Source organism: Grampus griseus (genome assembly GCF_964374135.1).
Source record: "Grampus griseus genome assembly, chromosome: 4".
NCBI classification, from domain to species: Eukaryota; Metazoa; Chordata; class Mammalia; order Artiodactyla; family Delphinidae; genus Grampus; species Grampus griseus.
In genome coordinates, this window is record NC_138997.1 from 45,029,556 (window position 1) to 45,045,789 (window position 16,234).

A 16,234-nucleotide genomic window follows, 5' to 3' on the forward strand; every position below is an offset into this window, starting at 1 on the left:
GACAGAGTAGATACACAGTATAAATGATCAATGGTGACCTCCCGGCCGGAGGTAGCAGGCAAGAAGAAATGAGGAAATCACCTAAGTTTCCAGCTTGAGTAGATGGAATACCTACTCTCAAAACAGACACACAGGAAGAGCAGGTTTGGGCGTAATCAGAAACTTCCAAGTGGGATGACCAGTTTTGAACAAATAGGCTGGGAGTTCAGGAAAAGGGTCTAAATACAATGAAAACCAGAAAGGAGAACAGATGAAGTCACGTGTGGACAGATTCACACAGAAAGACCATGTAGTGAGAAAAGCAATAAAACCCTAGAAGAAATGAAGAGGGTTCAAGACTTGCAAAGCCACAAATGACTTTTACAGCTCAACAAATCAAAATCTGAAAGCAGAAAATATTGTCTACTATTTGCCAAATTGCTTAATAAGAGAGGGAGGGTCATTCAAGCAGAGATTCTCCACTAGGAGGGTAGGAAAACATGTCCCTATTGCCAGGGGAGAAGAGGTATTACATGAAAACCATATTCTGTGTATTTCATTTTCTAACCAACTAGAACAAACAAAGGTCTACAAAACCAAACTAGATAAGGAAACCCATGCAAAAAAAAAAAAAGGGTGGTGGAGGCCACCACTTGCAGATGAAGCCTAAAGCTTGGGAAAAAAGATCCAAAGAGCTAGAGGCTGGCAAGGTCCAGTCAAAGCTAACTCCCCTAGTGCTTATTCACCAAGCGGCCTTCTGAAGAGAAGTTGGCTTGTCTGCAGAGAGAGAAACTGTACTAACCTGCCAACGTGAGTATTCTGGTCTACTTGATACCTTTTGGCTTTCGCTATAAACTAATAGGCATTCAGGTTAATATGTCACTCTTTTAATATGAGTACACCCCAGAGAGAGGTCAACTCTCCAGTGACAGATTCACTTTCAGTATCTCCAAGGCTCAGGGCCAAACTGCAGTGAGGAAATACTACCTGGAGGACTTCTGGTAACCAGAGACAGGGCTTATCCTGGAGGCGCTCCAGCCTCACTTCAAGCCTCCCCTCTGAAATACAGCAAGCACCTTTTCTTTTTCACCAAAAAGGTAAAAATTAAAATGTGACTGTAGACAGGAGTACAATTCATTAATATTTTTATTCTGAGTTGTAATCTATTATTACTTCAAAAAGATTCACTTCAAAAAACATCCGATGGATGCTGACTTACCAATAAAAAAGTAAGTCATCGTTATATGATTTATAATACAGAATACACAATAAATTATATTTACATGCAATGACTAGACTATCACACACACACGGTAAAAAAATACAGGATTTTTATGTACATTTTTAAAGATTTACATTTTCATATACAGTTTATAAAGTTTAAAAAAATTCTCTGTACAAAATCTCATGTGTACAGAGTTGATAAATCCCTATTCTTATGGCTGTACCACCACACAGATACGCTTAAAACTATAATACTACAAACACTCAGGTTTTTTTTTTTTTTACACTTCATATTCAGTCTTGGCACCCATGTACAATACCATTATTTTTGAAACGTGAATTACAAAGGAAATACAATGTAATCATGCAGACTTTTTTAATAGAAGAAAATGAGACAAAATGTGCTATTAGGTCAACATTTATCAATTCCATAGTTACCTAGTTCTGTTCAACTTGCTGCACTGCTCTCATACAGGTACATGCACACCTAGATTATGGATTGTTTTAAAAACATTAAAATAATACTATAGTCTGACAACACTTAATCATTAGGAATGCAACTATCCAACAACCCTAGTCTGTTGCTTATTTCTGTTTTGGCAGAAACCTCAAAGAAATGAAGATATTACATACCAAAATTCACAGAAATGTCAACATTATAATTCCTAAGTTTCTAGAGTCTGCATCAGATAGAACACTGATCATTTAAAAAAAACAAAAAAAAAAAGGTTTTTGACATTTAAGAGTATATTCTCTGCTCTGAGAATGGGCGGGAGAGAGAGAGATCTAAGATAAACCATTACAGGATTATCCACTGTCCCTGCTAAGGAAGCACTTGCACACTCCCAATCTGTTTCAGTAAAGACACCTGAAGGCTTTATAAAAAAGTTGACGCTACACTATTCAACTTTAAAAATCTTCTTGAAAAGTAATAAATTGAAGGTATCAGCACCTTCCCTCCTCCCCCACGTAGCTAAAGATCAAGGAGAAAAATAAAGTGCCAATGTCTGAAGTATTGTTAATTGTTTAAGAGGCACTAACCCATTTGATGGCTTAGGATTAAATATGAAAATAGGCCAGATCTGATCTGAATAATAAATAGAAGGTAGGTATTCCAGAGTCTATGCAATTCCTGCCTAGATGGGGGCTGCACCAGGAAACTACCTACTCCCCCATTTATTGCTTTGAAACCTGTACACACACTTTCATTTTGGACCCAGAACAATGAGATTTCTAAGACGGAAAGCACAGTGTCTGTGCCACTTTGAAGCTGAAGAAGAAAGTGCACTCCTGACCACTGTGAGGGGAGCTGCTGAGGCTCTCTTCTCCACAACTCATATCTTCACAAGAGTCCTCGCTAAAAGGAAAAACAGAGAGAAGAGGATCCCATCATTTAAAACACGTCTAAATGTCATACAGGCAAAATTAAACTGCTGAACAAGCAGCTCTAGTCTCAGGATTTTTACATTCAAAATTTAAGCTCTACAGTGACAAAATTTAACTTAGAAGGACTTCCTAAAGTGAAGTGTATTGTAAGCTCCTTAGAAAATACAGATTTGCTTAAGAGGTTTAAACAAATTACCACTTGCCAAACTATTATTCTTGTACCAAGTAATAACTCTGTCAGCAATAACTATAGAATTCTAAGTACTTTAAATCCAGTAAATGCAAACTAATGACAAAGATCTCCTATCACATGGTTTTGATGTCTTTCTTGCATCAATAATTGCATCACTGAACTTCTCAAATATCAAACTAAGAAACCAACGAGCTAGGAAAATGGAACTTATGGTCTCTTCTCCCTACGGCATAAAACGGTGAAATTCAATAAAATTAAATAATTCACTTTACTAACAAAAATAAACTCTGAATAAGACAACGGCATTTGACAAAACTAAAAATCTCTACAGAACTCTGCCGCATCAGTGGTGGTAGTTCCCTTTACTTTCAAGTCATTTAACCCGCAGCCTCTTTCCATAGGACCATTTTAGAAATTCATACTAATGTTAAAAAACCCAGAATGCTGTTTTCTTAACTAAACTGTATTTCAAAAAGCAAAAAAGATGGGAAACAACCAGTTTTTTTAAACAGGAGCAATGAAATAAGTCAGAGAACAACAAATACTGTATGATCTCACTTATATGTGGAATCTGAAAACACAAAACAGAACTCACAGATGCAGAGAACAGATGGCTGGTTGCCGGAGTTGGGGGGAGGGGGTGGTAGATGAAGGTGGTCAAAAGGTACAAACTTCCAGTTATAAGTCCCGGGGAGGTAATGACGTATGGGATGCTGGTTTTTGTTGTTGTTGTTTTGTTTTTTAAATTTGTATTTTATTTATTTATTTTTGGCTGTGTTGGATCTTCATTGCTGCACATGGGCTTTCTCTAGTTGCAGCGAGCAGGGGCTACTCTTCGTTTAGGTGTGCAGGCTTCTCATGGCGGTGGCTTCTCTTGTTGCAGAGCACAGGCTCTAGGAGCATGGGCTTCGGTAGTTGTGGCTCGCGGGCTCTAGAGTGCAGGCTCAGTAGTTGTGGCGCACGGGCTTAGTTGCTCCGCGGCATGTGGGATCTTCCCGGACCAGGGCTCGAACCCGCGTCCCCTGCATTGGCAGGCGGATTCTTAATCACTGCACCACCAGGGAAGCCCCTGTTGTTGTTTTTTAATAAAGAAAAAAAGTGGGGGGGGGGGGCACACTTCCGAACTATTGCCTATTTTAATAAAACTACTTCTGGTTAATTTTCTTACCCAAAGAAATGATGCTATCAGAGCTAGGGGCTCTAATACACAAAAATCAGTAACATTTAGTCTGCGGAAGTGTCATTAGTCAAGGAACCTGCTTACCTTTCACTTTCATCAAAACACCCCACCTCCGGTATTGTGGGCAACTCAGGAACACTATAGTAGCTATTGTGGAGGTTCTGGGCTGTGCGCCTTGAAACAATCCAAACCAACTTCTTAAGGTCTGGTTTGCAACATTCAGGAGAAGAATATTCAGCTAGGCATTTAGAAACTAACTCCCTCCAGTAAACAAACTCGGAGTCATTAACCTGAAAAAAATATTTAAATGAAGAGGTTATGACGGCGGTTCCCAAACCTTGCCACACCTTGGAATCACCCTGCGATCCTTAAAAAACACCTGGCTCCCACCCTCAGATACTCTTATTTAATTGATATGAGGTGTCATCTGGGCATCAAGGGTTTTTAAAGCTCCCCAGGTGATTCTAATGTGCAGTAAAAATTTGGTAACCACTGCTTTAGGGGAGGAGCACCACAGGTATAAATCGTCTACATAGGATTCAATACAGAGAATACTCTGCCTGTCTTAAGAAAGCACACTAACCTAAAAACACTAGGTCTGTTAATAAATCAATTATCAAGTATATACTTTGACAGTCGCAATGCAAAGGAATTTAACATAACTTATGTTTCTGTAACATAGCATGACTTGGATTGCTAAAATACGCATTTACATTAAGACACCAGATATATGCAAATGGAGAAGTTGGCAGTGTGAGAGAAGAGGAATTCCCCCAGAAGGGCACAGTTCCTCCACCACTGGGGAGTGCCCTAATTTATTTCATGGAATCAATTTTCACCGAAGATGTTTCCAAATGACATTATTATAAAAGGTTTAGATTCAAACTAGTAAATTCGTGATTAAAACAAAAGCTGGAAGTTACGTATTAAAACAAAATGCTTCACGTTGCATGTACTTGACCACAAAACAGATGATGATTTTATATCATCTTGGCCTCCATTTCCACCTAATCCAGTCACATCTTAATCCCCTGGTAGCCTGGCTTCTACCACTCTCTTATTCTCCTGACATCACCTCCTACATCTCCTACGTGGGGAAACTGCCAACACTGAAAACCCAGAGTTTTAATCAACCGCTAAGCAAAGGACTCCCCAAAATTTCGTACGGTTTCAACTATTATTTCCTCATGGGAAATTGCTAATCTCAATCTCCAACTATAATTTATCTGGAGTTTTTAGTCCAGACTGCCAAGTGTCTGCTAGACATCTACCTATCTGAAAGGTATACAAGTACCTAAAATCATACTTCTTTGATCACAGTTAACTTCTCTCCAATTTCCCTCAATGGTACCAATATTCTCTCCACCATTAGGTCCAAATCTTGGTCATTTGTGACTCTTTGCCTCATTTCCATGCTTGGCCTCTAAAAACCACTGAGTTGGGTGTACTACTTCCTGCTTGTGACTATCACCTAGATATTCTATCTACAAACCTACCCTAAAATGATTCCCAAACCCTTCTAGTCCACCAGCTTCCTAGCCGTAAGCCTTTGCTGCCCAAACTTCCACTGTCTAAGATTGTTTTGGTAGAACCAGGTTCCAAGTCATTGTTCCTCTCACGGTCTACCCTACTTCTCTGCTAACCAAATCCCGAACTATTGCCTATGTTCAGACACAGACCCTACAGGACTGCGACACAGAACAGTAAATGACAGAACACCCTGCTTTGTGTTCAGTTCCATACTTCTCCAACTAGACTATCAGTGTAAGAAAAAGGACTGTGCTTATGTTTGGTTTACACCTCTTTATGATTGAAAAAACTTATCAGGCTAGCCTGACAAAGGAGTTTAAAAGAAAAACATAGCCAGGCCTTCCCTGGTGGTGCAGTGGTTGACAGTCCGCCTGCTGATACAGGGGACACGGGTTCGTGCCCCGGTCCAGGAAGATCCCACATGCCGTGGAGCAGCTAGGCCCATGAGCCATGGCCACTGAGCCTGTGAATCCGGAGCCTGTGCTCTGCAACAGGAGAGGCCACAACAGTGAGAGGCCCGTGTACCGCAAAAAAAAACAAAAACAAAAAACAACATAGCTGATGTTATCTTGGTAATGCTACTAAAGGGACGATGACTCAGTCCTACAGATGTAATGGGATGCCATTCGTGCATTTACTAACTCTACTTCTTAATATGGGTTTTATTTTTTAATAAATTTATTTTTTATTTTTGGCTGTGTTGGGTCTTCGTTGCTACACACAGGCTTTCTTTAGCTGTGGCGAGCGGGGGCTACTCTTCGTTGCAGAGCACGGGCTTCTCATTGTGGTGGCTTCTCTTGTTGCGGAGCACGGGCTCAGCAGTTGCGGCTCGTGGGCTCTAGAGCACAGGCTCAGCAGTGTGGAGCATGGGCTTAGTTGCTCTGCGGCATGTGGGATGCTCCTGGACTAGGGCTCAAACCCGTGTCCCCTGCATTGGCAGGTGGATTCCTAACCACTGCGCCACCAGGGAAGCCCTTAATACGCATTATAGAACAACATGCATGGGGCAATGTAGACCGCTGTATTACCAACTGGCAAGAAGACTACAGAAGGGATGTCTAAACGCAGAAAGAAGCTAGCCTAAGTGACCAGGTTCCCTTCCAGCTTAATACTGTCTGGGTTGAAGCTGCATTTGTAGAACATCAACACTTAAGATACAAGAATAAATGAGTAACAGTTAAGAGCCCCATAAAGTGTTACTTAATGATTAAGTCACTACAGAAAAGATAAAATAAGACACTAGGAAAAAACTTGCTTTAAAGAATAAGTTCTGAAGATATTTACCTTGGAATGTTTTTTAACAAGCAGGAGAATTTCCAATAATTCAATGGATTTCAAAGTTTCTACTTCCAAATTGAGAAGGCACAAAGCTAATACAGATGGCTACAAGAAAAAAAAGAAAAATAATTTTTTTAATTCAAAATGGAAACTGCAGGGGGAAAAACAGAAACTGTGAGATATATATAAGAAAGAAATTGACTTACTTTTGCTTTTGAAAAGATAAGTCGGCAGCAGCAAGCTTTCAGCTGAGCTTCCAGTTTATCAAGGCTCAGTATTTCTTTCCTATACAATGAAAAGAAAGAACAAAATATTTATTTATTAAACTTCTAAAGATTTAAACAATTCTAAGGATTTATTAAAAGTCCAGGCTGAAAGTTTGGAGCAGGTAAAAACAAATTTCACTAGAGTTCTAATTCTTTACTGTTACTTATAGCAATGCTCAAGTAGAAAATCTTAATTTTTAATCCCACCTACCTTTCTGAAGTATGACAAAGTACTATAGTATGGTATAAGTGCAAAAAGTTTAAGGCAGTAGTAGCTTCCAATTCATAGTGCAATTTTTCTGAAATGATTTTTTCCATCCGTTTTATGTCAGAAGCAGTACATTTACATTGGCTAATCCGGATTACATCAAGAGTAGACGGAATATTGCATTCTTCTTCAACTATTCTAGCAGCCAGCAAAAAACAACAGACTCCAATGCAAGACAAATGTTTAGGTTTCACCTGAAAAACAAAGAACAAAACATTTCTTCCAACAATTGTCACTTTAACTTAGCAAAGCACACACTTAAAAGAATATTGTAATGAGCCCCTATTCTTAAGACAGAACACAATCAAGCTGCTTCCCCGTACTTACCCTTACACACAGTTATACTTAATCGTTTTTACATTTTAAGCTCTCTTAACCTCCCTTTAAGAAACAAAAAAGACATTTTCAGCATTTAAATTACTTAATTTAAATGCAGGTAAAAATTTTTAATGCAAGTTCAAAAGCTAGGTTTCTCACAGTTAGACATTATATTTCAAACTTATGAAATTCATAATAGTACAACCTCCCCCAAAATAAATTAAGCCTTCCAATACCAAGAAAATATACTTCTTTGGATATAAAAATAATACATTCATCTTTGTATCTTCTTATCTATTTAAGAATCATCCCATACTTCACTGCAAATTTCCCCAAGAGAGATATTGCATCAGATGTGCAGAGTAGAGCATATGTACAAGCTGCCACGGACAGATGGCTTCCCTTTTCAGTACCCTGAAAACTGACCCAGCAGCTGACAGCAATCCTACTGGCAGAAGTATCACCACATTTAACAGTTACTGGTAATTGTTTTTTTTTAATTTATTTTTTATTGAAGTATAGCTGAATTACAATGTTAATTACTGCTGTACAGCAAAGTGATTCAGTTATACCTATATATACACATTCTTTTTCATATTCTTTTCCATTATGGTTTACCACAGGATATTGAATATAGTTCCCTGTGCCATACAGTAGGACCTTGTTGTTTATCCATTCTCTATATACTAGTTTGCATCTGCCAATCCCAAACTCCCACTCCTACCCTCTCCCACTCCCCTCCCCCTGGCAACCACCAGTCTACTCTCTATGTCCCTGATTCTGTTTCTGTTTCACTGATAGGTTCATTTGTGTCATATTTTGGATTCCACATAAAAGTGATATCATATGACTTGCTGGTAATTGTTAATGAGACTGTGGCTCCCTGCTTGGAAAAGATTTCTCATAGTGAAGGCAATAGGTGCCCTTTAACATACTGCTATACTTCCATTTGCCATGTTTCAAGTGTTTAAAAACACCTAGGCTCAACAGAAACATAACAGAAGATGAAAATATGAAAACCTTATTTTGAGAGCTATGTATATAGAAACACCTAAAAAAACAGTAGTCTTCATTTTTTCACATCCTTAAAGAGAAGGTATGTAAGAGGTACAGGAAAACCTAACTTAAGATACAATAATACGCTTACTTTTGTAGTCTCTTAATCCGGACTAAAGATCACAATTCCAAATATTAAAAATGTTTATGTATAGTGACATAATTACATTCATTTGCCAAATATTTACTGAAACCTTGTATTCTAGGCATCGTGCTAGGCACTGGGTATAAAAAAATGAAGTTTTATTTATAAAAACGATGAAATACCTTCATAAGAGCCAAGAATCTGTCCAAAATATTGACAGCCAGGACAAAAGTTTCAGTGCAAGATCCAAAAAAGTTGGTTAAACTCCTTAAATCTTCTACTTTGGCATTTCTCAATCTTGGACACAAAGTGTTATCATTCTGCAACAAAAACCAAGAGCCAAAGTTTATGACTGTCTTAGAACTACAATGGACAATACACACAGATTCAAATAAGGTAATTTTTTCCCCTGCATCTTCAAGAATACAAAGCACTACAATTTTTCAGATACAAAATGTGTATACAACACTGCTTTTTAAAAATATACATCATAAAAGACATTCAGCAATTCAATATAAAGCAAACTGTTGCCACACTTCCAGAGGATAAGAGCAAACATAATTCAATTCCCTTGTAATGGACATCTAGAAGATTCCTTGCTTGTTTTCTTTAAAAAAAAAAATCACTTAAGAGCCTGCTATACAGAAGTATTGCATAGGCAGAGGGTATTTCCACAAATGACCTGCTCAATTCCCAGGGAGTCTCCCACTCTGAAGCTGCAGGCTGGGGGGGGTGCCACATTTGAAGCCACACTTCCCTAGATTTAGTATCACTCTCTTTCTTGCTAAGAAACAAAAGCATGACCCTGTATTAAGATTTATCTTAGTACTCTAGGACGACCACTTGTGGTCTTAAGAAACTTTGCAGCCTTTAGTCTAGATTCAACTAAAAAAAAAAAAAAAAATTAAAGTTATCTGCCCAAGCCCTGTCAGCGACTAGAGCAAGTTATCTTTCCTGGGACTTACCTCCGGGGTAGCCTCGATCAAGCTCAGCCCTTTTTCTCGAGGTTGGAATCTCTGTTCCTGTTCTAGGTAGAGGTTCAACAATCCGAAGAGCTGGACCCCTTCACGACCGGCCAAGTACTCTGCCCCCAAATCCTTCATCTGTAGCAAAGACACCACACACAGTTAGAATGTATCCTGGAGGGCGGGGGGAGGGGGAAGCACAAAAGAGCTGGGGCCAATACCTCCAGCGAGGGGCGCCCCAGCACACCCCAGAGAAAAGCGGGTGAGGGCACCAGTCACGTCCAGCCGAACCCCGGAGCAATCCTCCCCCACCGCCAGGGAGGTGTGGCAGGGGGAGGGGCCGTGGTCACGTCCGCCGGCTAGCGCTGGGTCAGACCGGCCAGCCCCGGTCTCCCAGCTGCTTCACAAACAGGAAACTGTCCTCTGGCGGCGGTGTCCGGACGGTCCGCTCCACCTGAAGTCGCGGGCGGAGGGGTTTCTGCCCAGTGGAACGCACTGGGGGCTCCGAGGGCTGCGGGTCCGGGAGGTAGGGGCTTTGCACAACGTGGGGGGAGGGAAAGTCTCGCGACTGAACAAAGAACCGGAGGGAGGAGACTCCCGAGCCCCGCCCCTCCCGCGGAGCCCATTTCCAGAAGCCCCTCTCGCTGGAGTCCGGCCCCAAAGCCTTCCCCATCCGCTTCGGCAGCGCCTCCTCTGAACAAAACCCGAGGGGCAGAGACCTAGGTCCCAGAGAGCGCTGGGGTGGCGCGGCCCACCCGGTCGGCAGCCCGCCCCGTGCCCAGACAATACCCTTCCATCCACCGATGCCCTGATTCCGCAACTCTGCGGAGACCCGGAGCTGTCGATCCAAGAAGAACCACCCCAGCGAGCCACCGTGACAAAATGAGGGAGGGGGGGACACCAAAGAACTGTCTTCAGCCTCCTCGACCCTCCATCCATCCATCCCATCAGCATCTCTCCGCCTTTGGGCGCCCACTGCCCCAGGGCTGAGGGCAGAACCGGAATCGCTCCCCAAGCTGAGGGGTGGGCACTCTGACATCCCTCTTCGCAGTCCCGACCATGAACAAAGAAGCTCCGCGATCCCGGGTGGGCCCACTCACCGTGCTGGAGCCGCGCCTCCACCGGCCCGCGGCGTCACGGTCGGATGGGACTGGGTGCGGCGGGGACGTCCGGACCTGCCTCCGAGGTCAGGGACCCGCCGCCTCAGTGGTGCCCCCGACCGGCATCCGACCCTTCCCCCCTGCCACCGCCGCCTCGGCCTCACAGCCCCGGCTTCATCCCACTCCCCGCGCGCCCACCCTCCGGCTGGGGCGCTGCGCCGGTCCCTCAAGCCCTGCCCCACTATGGGTTCCACCGCCGCTGACGCTGCCACCACCGCGGAGGCCCCAACAAAACCCCTTGTTTTTGTTTTGAGTTTCCGACGCCCCCAAGGGGGCGGGGCACGTGACTCCCCGCGGAGGGATCCGCAGCCTCCTCAACAGACTTTGAAAAAGAGTCCCTCCCCTAAGTGTACGTCTCCAGCCAGCTTTGTAGCCTCGTCAACTCGCCTTTGCTTTACTGAGCCACTCCTCCCTCCCAAGGAGGAGGATGGAATTTGGGCACGGCCTTATTCCTCGATTGATCCTACGGAGGAAGGAAAGGGAGTGATAGGCGTGAGGGGCGGAAGGAGATAGTTTCTGGTCGCATTGCACCTTTTAAAGGTCCCCGATTTGTTTTGTTTTCTCTGTTTTGAAAAGTCCGCCCAAAGTAGCGGGCTCCCCGATTGGATATCGGTGGGGGGCGAGTAGGACGCTGAAGCTCTGATTCAGTCTCGAATCCGGATTGGCTAACTGATTATCCTTTGAGCCCTCTGATTGGTTTTCACTGTATCCTGCGCTTCTATCTGCCTCAGGGCCTTAGCAACTCTGGTGTCTGGATTGCGCATGCCTGGGTGGACCACTTCGGAGAAATTCACTAACCTGCCCAGGGGTCTGTACCTTCCCACCGCTATCACCAACACTGCCCCCCCGACCCCCCCCCCGACCCCGGCCCGGTCCCAAGGGAATACCGCGCATAGTTCTCACCTCCGAAGAGCTAGAATAGCTAGATAACCTTTGTGACAACTTCTTCCACCACGGGAGGGTTTTCTACGTTCCTTCTTTATTTTGTTCTGCAGGTCAATTTTGCGATAACCAGTCAAGTTATTGTAAAATTTCGGGGTGCTTACTGAAATATTTACGAGTAAAATGCTATCATCTTTGTATTTGCTTTAAAGGTTACCGACCAAAAGGAAAAAAAATAATGCAGAGGAACTGTGAAACAAGATTGGCAAAAAGAGTTGTTGAAACTGGGTGATGGACACGGGAGGGTTTGTTATACTATTATTTCTACTTCTGTGTACCTTGAAATTTTTCCGTAATAAAAATAAATATTCAATAAAGGAACTTTTAAAAACAAAAAATTACCTGTGCACATTGACAATGGCAAGCAAACATCTAATAATTGCCTACCTCCTGAGGTTGTACTTGTACTGTTGTTTTAATGAAGACTCAGAGAGGCTTCTTGGTCCTTGGTCATCCATAAATTATCATTTATTGTCCATTACAGAGTTGTTATTAAGAGGCGACACCTCTCCTGAGGCGGGGCAAAAAGCAAAGCAAAGAGTGCCTTAGGCCAGAGAAAATTTCACATGGAATATCTTTTGGGGGATGTAAGAGGCTCTCCTCCAACGTTTATAGTTATATATATATATATATTTTTTTTTTCTTTACTTTCTCTTGCTTCAGTTCCTCGCTGGCCATCTGCTAAATATGCAAATCGGTAAATAGCACTTTCTCGAGTTCTACTCTAAATAATTAGCCCTAAGGAACTGATTTCTCTTTTCCGCCCTTCTGTATGTTTTCTGTGCATGTTTGGTTACTTGTAAAATTGTTTGGTTACTTGTAAAATATGCACATAACATAGCTTTCACAACAGCTTTTTCTTTTTTCCAGAGCAGCTAAGGAATTTTAGAAATAGATCCCTTTGCATATTAGCTGGGACTAGACATAGATGCCTGGAGCACAGAGCAACTGGGGGGAGGGCAGCTCAAAGAGCTAATCCTCCTATTTCAGAGAGGTGTGGCCTTGTTCGGGTTTTGGAAATTTAATAAAATTACATTAACAAATGGGGACTTTTTTTCAAATAAAAGGGCAAAGGTAGAAGAGGAACATAAGATATAGAATAAGTGATGTGAAGAAGGAAATGTAAAATTATGTGGTAGAAGATTTTTTAAATAATAGAGAAGATATAAGACAAAAAGGAAGAAATGGGGAAACTGACCTTTGCCTACACCACTAACTGTTATAAAGGTCTACAAAATGTATACTATTTATTTTATAATTGTTATTTGATGTATCTTCTAACAGGCAGCCTCTTGAATCATGAGCAGTTCTCTCTCAAGAAAGCTTTGTAAATGCTGTTGAATTTCCTCCTCTTTGCAGATCCTGTTCAGTATAGAAAAGACTTACCAAGTTCTCTGATATGGAGCCGCTTGTTCATTTTAGTCCACGTATCTTTTTAAGATAAAGGAAAGCAATCATTAAAAAATAACTGGTCCAGTAATTAAATCATCCTTTTTTTAAAAAAAAAAAACACCTCCTTTTAACAATGATTATCTTCTGGGGGAGAAAATGAGGCAAGTCTTCTCTTTTGACTCTGCTGATTCTTTTTTGGTTTTGGATGTGTGTTAATTTTTTTAATTTCAAAAATTAAAAAAAAATTTTTCATGACAGCCTTCCTCCAAGGCTCTATTTGTCCTTATCACGTTGGCTCACTTTGCTGCAGTTGTAGGTCTTAGGTATCAAAAAGACATTCTCCCCGAGGCTAATCAGCCTTTACCTGTCAGCTGCCTTTCAGTCTTTGCTAAGCTCTCTTGAGGGCAATTTTCCTTCATCATGTGTGCATACAAAATAGGGAATCAGAAATCTAGCAGTCCCCAAGAAGGGCTTGGAGGGAACTTATCTCATTATATTTGGTCTTCTGCAGCACACTGATGGAGGTGCAGTGGGGTTGGGTGATAGTCTGCCCCCCATAACCCCATGGAGGCCTGACAGGGAACCAGCTGTCCTCAGTGACATCTGAATCTGTGAAACCACAAGGTGGGCACAGACCAGGAAATAAACAGCAGCACAGACACACAGAAACAATGCCTTCATTCAGCGAATCCTCAACTCCTGAGGAGTGTCCTTCAAACCTACCCACACTTAAGCCTCTACCTTGAAAAGAAAATAGCACATTCCCAAGTGGCTGCTGTCCCAAATGCCTTAAACTCAACTTCCCTGAACTTTGTAAGGCATCAAAATTCCCACAAAACTTTCCAGGTATCATCTTCCTCTTCACAAATGGTAGGTTTAGATAATAAACCCTGGCTTTTTATTCAACAGACGTTTAATGAACACACACTAGATGCCAGGCATGGTACTAGGCACAGACACAAAAACTGATAAATAAAACACAGTCCCAGAATATGCCTTGCTGTATCTGAGGTGTAGGGCAAAAGCTCCAGCAGTGATCAAAATACCTGACTTTGAGTCCCAGCTTTACTACTCACTGGAGATAATTCCTCAAATACCTTGAATAATTTGATTTATCCAGAGCCTTAGCTTTTTTTTTTTTTTATTTCTTTTGGCCAAGCCACACGGCCTGTGGGATGTTAGTTCCCAGACCAGGGATGGAACCCATGTCCCCTGCTTTGGAAGGGCAGAGACTTAACCACTGGACCGCCAGGGAAGTCCCAGGAGCCTCAGCTTTCTAATCTGAAAAAGCAAACATACAAATAAACAAATGGCCGGGGGGGGAGGAGACCCCAGGGAGTAGTTGTTTCTACCTGACGTAAAGATTAAATACAAACAGGTGTAAAAGCACTTTTGCTATGTACTCCTGGGCTGATGGGACTTTCACAATGCTGTGACTTCAAGAAGTGATCATCCCGGGCTTCCCTGGTGGTGCAGTGGTTGAGAGTCCGCCTGCCGATGCAGGGGACACGGGTTCGTGCCCCGGGCCGGGAAGATCCTACATGCCGCGGAGCGGCTGGGCCCGTGAGCCATGGCCGCTGGGCCTGCGCGTCTGGAGCCTGTGCTCCGCAGCGGGAGAGGCCACAGCAGTGAAAGGCCCGCGTACAGAAAAACAAAAAACAAAGACGTGATCATCCCTAACCTCATCAAAGGAAAGCAGCCCTACAAGGGAAAGAAGCTCAAGATTAGGATGGGTAAAGCTGACAAAAGGCCACACTTCCTCTTCCCCTCTGCTCACTATTTCTAGCTCTCTGCCTAGGCTGTTTTCTGTTCTTACAGGTGGTTTGCAGCCCCAAACTTCTTGTGCTTAGAGTAACCTTACTAGCAGAACCTGTAAAGGAGACAGGAATTCTTGTCAGAGGGAGAGAAACAGGGAAAGCATAACCTAATCAGAGGTTGAAGTAATTCAGATTTTTTAACCAAGGGTTCTTTTTTTTTTTTTTTTTTTTTTTTGCGGTACGCGGGCCTCTCACTGTTGTGGCCTCTCCCGTTGCGGAGCACAGGCTCCGGACGCGCAGGCTCAGCGGCCATGGCTCACGGGCTTAGCCGCTCCACGGCATGTGGGATCCTCCTGGACCAGGGCACGAACCCGCGTCCCCTGCATCGGCAGGCGGACTCTCAACCACTGCGCCACCAGGGAAGCCCCCAAGGGTTCATTTTTGAATGTGAACTTGAAAGAATGAGAATTTATAAGCAGACAATGAATTCCTTTCTTCAAGCAATCAGAGAATAAATCAGGAAACGTCTCATATATTCTACTTTCTGACTTGCTTGTGGACAAGACTTCAAATCTGAAATAGCAAATCCAACATTCTAATCTATTTTGGTATAGATATTTTGTTGCTGTTATTGTTAAAGGTAGAAGCATGTTGTACCTTTCAGGGAGCTTATTTATGCATGGGTTAGGGATATTCATTCCCACATGCTGATGTACTCAGTTTTGGAATTGAGGGAGTTATCTTCACTGTAGAGGCCCTCTGAATGACCACAGCAAGGCTTTTTCCAGCCAGCCAGATTAGCCCTCCCAGCCCTGCTAGCCTGCAAGTGAGTGAGTCTTGTGCAAACTATCTTTGAAACCCGAGAACTCAAAGCTCACTTGCCTCTGTGGCTGACTCTTGACTTTAGTATCCAGACCTCTTTCTGCTATGCTGAAAGTCAACTGGAATAAATGGAGTAGCCCTGACAAGGTGTGGAAAGACCGGCAAAGGGGGGTGCAACTGAGAATATGGTGATTCCTGAAATCAGAGCTGATTATCTCAAAATGGTGGGTCTGTTCCAAGGCAAATATATCTGAAGTAGCCCAGGCTGCATTCTGGGACACTGTACATTATTATTTACATAACACATTCCTCTTTTATGATTTATCCCAAGAACCATAACCTACGTCAAATACTTCCAGTCTTGTCTTGACATCATAGTGCTATGGGAAATTGACACTGTCAGCAAAGAATCACTTAGAAGACATCTGTTGAA

General features: G+C 42.6%; 1 protein-coding gene across 1 annotated transcript; it reads right to left on the bottom strand.

Moving 5' to 3' along the window:
• Positions 1-1,115: 1,115 nt before the first annotated feature.
• On the bottom strand, positions 1,116-11,082 carry CCNG2 (cyclin G2). The gene is made up of 8 exons (XM_082653725.1): positions 10,829-11,082; positions 9,729-9,866; positions 8,946-9,083; positions 7,248-7,498; positions 6,977-7,055; positions 6,777-6,875; positions 4,047-4,252; positions 1,116-2,560 (listed from the first exon to the last, which is right to left on the bottom strand). Exons 2-8 carry the CDS (start codon positions 9,864-9,866, stop codon positions 2,437-2,439), a joined length of 1,035 nt encoding a protein of 344 aa, XP_082509851.1. The 5' UTR covers positions 10,829-11,082; the 3' UTR covers positions 1,116-2,436.
• Positions 11,083-16,234: the final 5,152 nt, after the last annotated feature.